General features: G+C 39.0%; 1 protein-coding gene across 1 annotated transcript; it reads right to left on the bottom strand.

Annotated features, from left to right (window-relative positions):
* Positions 1-383: 383 nt before the first annotated feature.
* LOC128741406 (uncharacterized) lies at positions 384-1,626 on the bottom strand. The gene is made up of 2 exons (XM_053837207.1): positions 973-1,626; positions 384-893 (listed from the first exon to the last, which is right to left on the bottom strand). Exons 1-2 carry the CDS (start codon positions 1,585-1,587, stop codon positions 675-677), a joined length of 834 nt encoding a protein of 277 aa, XP_053693182.1. The 5' UTR covers positions 1,588-1,626; the 3' UTR covers positions 384-674.
* Between the last annotated feature and the right edge of the window lie 5,880 nt (positions 1,627-7,506).

The raw sequence follows: 7,506 nt of genomic DNA, 5'->3' as shown, positions 1-7,506 counted from the left end.
TTTCAAGAAAACCTTATTGATGCATAGTTATGCATAGTTCAAAAACCTATAAACTAGACCTTTACTACGCAATGTATATGTTAAAGAATAATATTTCTTCTTACAACTTACTTTTACTTGCACTTACCCACATTAGTAACAACTTACTCAGCAATTTCATGAGAAAAAGAACTATCAAAATTTGTAAGTGCTTACATAAAAATTTTGGAAATTGAATAAGCTTACAAAATTTGAACAAAATAGTTCAAATTTTGTAAGCTTATTCAATTTCCAAAATTTTTATGTAAACCAACGCACAATGCAACGTTAACTAATAGATGAATTATGTTCCGAAGACGTGTCGATTTCTATCTCAAATAACAAGTAAGACCGTATAACAAAGGTTCCTTTCACCAATAGGTGGATTAAATCAGGTTTTTTAAATAATACTTAAGCAATTAGTTAATTTATTGCATGGAAATAGATGCGTAACGATACGATTTATAAAGTTTTCTAAATCAAAATCGATTGGATTTTTTATGCAACAGTCAACAATTTGATGAACCTTTCACAACAAAATATTTTTTGCTAGCAGTAATAAGGAAGAAGACTTATTATGCCGAAGTAATGCTGAATAGAATGTTAACTACAGCTTATGAACTTAAAAATCGAGCGTTCAAGAACAAAGTCGGCACCTAATTTCTCACGCAAGTAAAACCGGTAAAGAATGGTCGTTTTGCTGCAGAAACGTTGGCTTTAATGTCCTGAATTGCCTCGTCTATATCATTTGTAATCAGCGAAACGCATTCCTGGTTCCTCTCATTTGCTGGCTGCGAGAAAGCGTTTGGAACTCCGTTCAGATTAATAATATTGTTTATGATGTTGCTCAACATTCTTGGTAAATCTGTGAAAAACTGTAAAAGACAAATAAAGCAAACAATTTAAATAATGTACAACAGCAAACATGCAATCAAACAACAGTCAAAGTCTTACTTTTGCAAAGCAGCTTCTTGAATTCGGCGAACAAAGCTGCACCTGAGCAATAGTCGCATCTACAGCCGTCATTGAATACCTCATCAGCAGCTGAGTTGTTTCGGTTAATCCTTGGAAGAAAGGAATATTCGTAGTTAAACAATCTCTCAGACGACCCACTGATATCCTGGGTTGGATCAAATCGGCAGCATATTTTTCGCCACAATCCTGATGATACAAATCGTCCATGGCATTCAGAATATTCCGCACAACACCCTGCGCTGGCATCATTACGTTATTGGTTGAAGCCTGACGGAACTGATCTGTGACGGATTCAACATACCCGGTGTACCACGTCGTGGTTGGCAACTGGTCCGTTGACAAGTTGGCTGCTTCCGGATAAATGCGCTGCAGTGAGATCAATGATTGATTTATATGCACCACCAATTCACGGATGGCATTTTGAGAAATCTGCTGGTTCTCAACCATTGACGTATTCATTCCTCTGGCGGCTTCATTCAAGTGTGCTAGACCGGACTGAATTGCAGCATAGTTTTGCTCCGTGAATGAGTACCAATCGAATGCTACGGAAATCGAAACCGAAACCAACAAGATCGCGACACTATGGGTAATCATGGTGAAATAAAGGCTAATCTAAGAATATTTGCATGCATTTATCCAGACTTCGTATTTATATCTAACAGAAAGTGATTATTCCGGTTTGCACAACTATGTTTGCTAGAAGTCAATAGTAAACTAATTTAACACATGCAACCGAGACTAGCTATTATCTATATCGGCATACGTTTCTTAAATGCTATCTGTTCTAAAAGTATTGCCCACAAGATCCGGTCTCGAAAATTAAATAATTAGGATGACCGACCCCTTCTTCATAGCTAAACGCAATCCATACTTTAGTTCGAGTTTTTGAAAAGAATTTTATATGCAACTCCTCTATATTTTCGCACGAGATAAATTCTACACTTCTTGCCCGAGCATGTACACCCATTTATACGGGTGAAATATTTCGGAACTTATATTTTAGTGAAACAATTTTTCATGTTCCATCAAGAATTGGTCATACAGAATCTTCACTTTTCGTATAGGGGAAAGACGTCTACAGTAACACACTTTTTTCCAATTTTTTTTATTTTCGAACCACGAAACCGATTTTAATAGCTTAGGTTTCAATTTCAGTTTAATACTACTGAAGCATATTTGTTACAATTGCTCAAAATGTATTCGTTTTATCGTGTTCATTCATGGTTTTTGAACACCAACGTATTTTCAACACCAAGTATAGATTAATATTATTAAAAACGCCAGAATTTAATAGTGAAAATTCAGGAAACCTCGGTTATAAATACAAAGAAATAACGTAGAGATAATGCAATGGAGATACGCGGGTTTTTGTTTCTACTCTCAAGAAAACTACAGAGGAATTACCAGCTTGTCTGCAGCTTCCAAAATTTTTGAAATTATTATTGGCACTGCCATTCTCGACCGTGGCACGACTATATATCAGCCTACCAGCACGGATTCATGCCTAGCCGATCAGTTGCCACCAACCAACTCAGTTTTACCTCCTTTTGCAACACGCAACTTGATGAAAAAACACAAGTTGACGTAGTTTACACTGACATAATGGCTGTATTTGACCAGTTCGATCATCGCATCCTTCTACGGAAATTGCAACGTTTGGGAGCCTCACAGCAACTGCACTATCTGGGCTTAAATTATATTTACGCGTTAGAATCCTGTAAGTCAAGTTAGAATCTACCCAGGTGACCAATAAGCATTAGTATAAGCAGTAAATCAATTGTTTATTAGCATCCCTGGCGTTTTATACAGCAGGTTGCTGTTTAGCAGCCTTTTGACTGCATAACTGTTGTAAATTGGTATCCACAATTCTATTTAAATTTTTCTTGTCGGTAACTAGCTGCAAATAAGCATTGTCAGCACTATAAGAGGGCTAACAGTAAAGTAGCTACTTATTTTGCCAAAATAGCATTTAAGTTGCACTTAAGGCAACTTTATTGCTTATTGGCTTGCATTTAAATTGCATTAGAAATGCTTATTGGTTACCTGGGTACTGTTTCATTTGTGTTTACAAATAAGTCTGCTGTTCCTCAAAAAAGCAACGTAGGCCCATTGCTGTTTATTTTAATCTTCAACGATAGAGTTGTGCTACTAGAAACCGGCTGCGCACTAATCTGCGCTGACGATCTTAAATTGTTTCTCGTCTTGCGGTCTATCGACGATTGGGGAGCTCCGAGTCTGCTTTGACAAGCGAGTGGTCGTGGGTTCGAATCTTAGTAGAATCAAGCCATTCGATGTCAAGTGACTTTAGCATGGGTTTATTCTCAGGCCCCTCCATATACCCTTCCTTCATGCTGAATTCTACATATTTACCCACTGAAGCCTCCTGAAAGTGCAAATGTCCCTCCTATAGTTAAGTGTACTGGTCAGAGGTACGAATGAGTCCTCGCCAGGGACGGCTATAATATGGGATAGCGCTGGCAGCGAGGAATAAGTGGGTAAAGCTGATCAAGCTTTGAAGGAAGGGTAAACCCCAATACACACAAGCACGCATAAATTTAATAAGCATATCGCTCACTCAATAGTGATTATTGCAAAAAGAAATGCAGTGCAGGTCATACAGCAAACACCCGGGCGATATTACAATAGATCAACTATACTAGTCGCAGTAATGAGTCCACACATGGAAAAAAATCGACGATTGTCGCCGGCTCTAAGGATTGTGATGCTCTTTTGAGAATTGGCGCAATTTCAACTGGGGTAATTTGCAAATTGTTGCACACCACTCAATTATTGCACACTTCGTAGTTTTTATACCTTTTCTCGACGGTTTATTATGTGAATTATAGTTTGATAACAATATCAGAAGGAGAAGAGATTTCAAACCACCATAAAAAAATTCTGTTTTCTTCTGAAAGCCCCACATGCCAAATTTAGTTCCATTTGCTTGATTATTTCTCGAGTTATGGGAAAAGTTGTACTTCATTTGCATGTGAGACACCTTCTCCCCCCCGCTCCCCTCCCCCACGTCTAATATGCCTCTTAAAAACCCCACAGGGAGGTCTAAACATCATAAGCACCTTGCCCGGCCCCAAAAACCCCTGCATTCAATACACGCCTACCGGATCAGTATTTTCCGAGTCTATAAGGTACATACAGACAGAAATTCATTTATATATATAGACTAGCTGACCCGACAAACTTCGTATTGCCGCAAATTAACCTGTGTTGTACATAAATCATGAATCTCGGATGATCTATGTCACAATCTCCAGGTTTGCAAGTTTCTGAGGAGTTCAACCTTAGATGATTCATTTTGGCAGTTACGTAACTATGAAAGCATCCCAGGTAACCAATAAGCATTTAAGTAGCCTTAAATGCTACTTAAATGCTATTTTGGCAAAATATACAGCTACTTTACTGATAACCTTCTTATAGTGCTGACAATGCTAATTTACAGCTAATTACCGACACGAAGAATTTGAATACAATTTTGGATTCCAATTTACAACACCTATGCAGTCAAAAAGCCAATAAACAACAACACGCATTATTAAATGCCAGATACGCTGATTTGCTGCTTATGTTAATGCTTATTAGTTACCAGGAATGGGTAGTTTAATATACAAATTTGAAATTTTCCCTCACACTAAAGTAGAAAACAACTCCCCTGTCCCCTCATTGCATAGCCAGAAAACGGATAGTAATATTCGAAATGATTGTACAACATTTCGCCGAAAAACCTTAAGCGGAATGTACCATTTCACGGAAAAAAATTTTGTGAGAAGTACCATTTGGCGATCCTCTCCTTACTCGCTGTCGCTCGTTCCAGTAAACCCAGGTAGACCTAGGAAAACAAATAAACCTGGACAGCAGTGATTTCTGCGGGGAGTTGCCTTCCCCCAGCGGGCGGCGCTTCCGACGGCCGGTCGCCGGAAACTTTCGCAGCCGTCTCGTCCTGAATGATCTAGTGTTACTATAGATAGTTTTTGTGGTCTGCAGAAATTTGTGTTTCATTTGTATGGAAGCCCCCCCCCCCCTCCTCTTAGTTGGGGGAGCGGTCTCTAACCATCACTAAAAGCTTTCCTGGTCACAAAAACCTCTACATACAAATTTTCGAACCGATTAGTTTAGTAGTTTTTGATTCTATAAGGAACATCCCGACAGAAATCCATTTTTATATACATATTAGATAACTTAAACAGGTATTCATTTTTATTTAAGGAGAAAAAAAGTCATTCTTTGTTTTCAGGTATAATTAACTAAAATATTTAGCTTGGTAAAGGTTTAGAAGAAATCGCATTTTTCGGGACCCGTGCTACTATGGATCAAATTTCACACTTCGAAAAAAGTTCGAGGAATGACGTGAGTGCAACGCGCCCACGCATCATATTTGGATGGATTTCAGGCAGCATACGATCCAATCGAGCGCGAACAGCTATCACTGACAATACACGAACATGGTTTTCCAGATAAACCTGCTGGTGGCTGATCAAAGCCACCAAGGAGCGAATGATGTGCTACGTGTATGTTTTGCTGAGAGAGTAAATTCTGAACTTTACGAAAATTGCTTGGGATGAAGTTTTGGCTGCTGAGAGCAGCATGAATAACGCTCTCATAATATTATCACGTTACGAGTCAAGAACAAAGTATCCCGAATGGTTTGACATGGCACTGATACGTTTGCACAAAGCAAAGCAGAAAGCGTATAACCGGTTCAAAAACACAAATATGAAAACGACCGTATCGAATATAAATGACTGCACGCTTCTTTTGAACAAGAACACCGCCAAGCATATACTGCATACCTTGCAAAGGTTCAAAACAATATAAAAACTGATGCAAAAAGCTTCAGGACAAATTGTCAATGGCAAAAGACAATGCAGAAGCAAAACGCTTCAGATCAAGTATGCAGGGACAACCTCATCGAGTCCGCAAAGCGCCGCTAAGGTTTTCGCTAACATTTTCAAATCAATATATCCCGCAGAGGGTAACAATGAATATTGTCCTCGCCAGAAAAGTACAACGATGGAATCTATTACTTTCATCGAAGAGGAAATTAAGCGTGGATTGCGTTCACTTGATCCAACCAAGTCATCTGATCCAGATGGGATACCTAATAAACTAACAAAAAAGCGATGCAATTCGTTAGTTATGCCGCTAACCAAATTATTCAACTCATCGCAAGCAGCAGGAAACTTTCCCAGCTCATGGAAAATCTCACGGCTAACACCATTTCATAAAAAGCGATCTAAATTGAGAGCAGAAAACTATAGCGGGGTGGCTATTTTATCCACAATCCCGAAACTGTTTGAAGCACACTTGTTTATAGTAAGTTATACTCAGCTGTAGAGAATTGGATACTGTCAGCTCAACACGGATTCTTCAAGCGTCGATCAGTGGTTACAAATTCGTGTGAGTTCACCACAAGAGTCACAGAATGGATGAAAACGGGTTACCAAGTTGATTGCGTGTTTACAGACATGACAGAAGCCTTCTATGTTGTAGGAATTCAGGAAGTTTTGAGCGCAATAGCGCATGCTGGCATTGGTGATTCTTTGATAAGGTAAATTCATGGATACCTAACCGGAAGAAAATAATATGTTAGTGTTAAAGGTGCATGTTCCGAACCATATACTGTAACGTAGGAGTAGCAGAGGGGTACCGCAAGGTAGTGATTTGGGACCACTTCTGTTCACCATACTAATGAATGAGCTGCCTACCGTAATGAACAATGCTTTTATAATAATTTACGCGGACGATGCAAAGCTTTTTTATCCAGTTAGGAAAAGGGAGGATTGCTTAATGCTCCAAAGTGACCTGCAAAGTTTTTGGCACTTCTGTTGTAGATGCAAACTACAAGTCAATTACGAAAAATGTTCTACAATAACGTTTACCCGTTGTTCGCGCCCAGCTGTATTCGATTATACCCTAGATGGAAATGTGATAAGGACGAGTAAGGTTAAGGACTTGGGAGTAAGCCTAGATACATGTCTAACTTGCAACGACCACGCTGGTTTCGGAGTGTCTTGCAGTTTTTGCTGTGATGAGGAGATTTGCAACAGAACTAGATGATCCTTACACAATTAAATCCATCTATGTAAGTCTGGTTCGGTCAAAGCTAGAATTTGCAAGCGTTGTGTGGAGGCCAATCTACGCTATATACATGAATAAGCTTGATTCCGTACATATATATCAGCTCATCAGTCAGCTCATATATCTGGACAAATAAATAAAGAGAGAGTAGGGGCGCTCTCAGGTTCCTTCGGATCTCGCACAGGATTGCCGCAAGGGATGGATTGTCCTGTATGTTATTTAACATCGTAATCAAAAGTGTAATCCGAAGAGTGGGCGTTGGAAACGGCACGCCAACTCTTAAGATTTACAGACGACCACAATGTTAATACTTGATAGGTACCGTCAAACGGGGTAACTTGCAACAGCGGGGTAACATGCAACAACACTATATCGATCCAATTTACAATACTTTTTGATCTGTTACTTCAATTTTTAATC

Source organism: Sabethes cyaneus, chromosome 3, assembly GCF_943734655.1.
Source record: "Sabethes cyaneus chromosome 3, idSabCyanKW18_F2, whole genome shotgun sequence".
Lineage (NCBI taxonomy): Eukaryota > Metazoa > Arthropoda > Insecta > Diptera > Culicidae > Sabethes > Sabethes cyaneus.
The sequence above is the reverse complement of the archived record's forward strand: the minus strand, read 5'-3'. Positions and strand labels throughout refer to the sequence as shown.

Excerpts from the sequence above, each read along its gene's own strand:
- LOC128741406 (XM_053837207.1), bottom strand. The coding sequence starts at position 1,587 with ATGATTACCCATAGTGTCGCGATCTTGTTGGTTTCGGTTTCGATTTCC. Across the intron at positions 894-972 it reads CAAGAAGCTGCTTTGCAAAA|TTTTTCACAGATTTACCAAG; the intron begins GTAAGACTTTGA and ends TGTCTTTTACAG.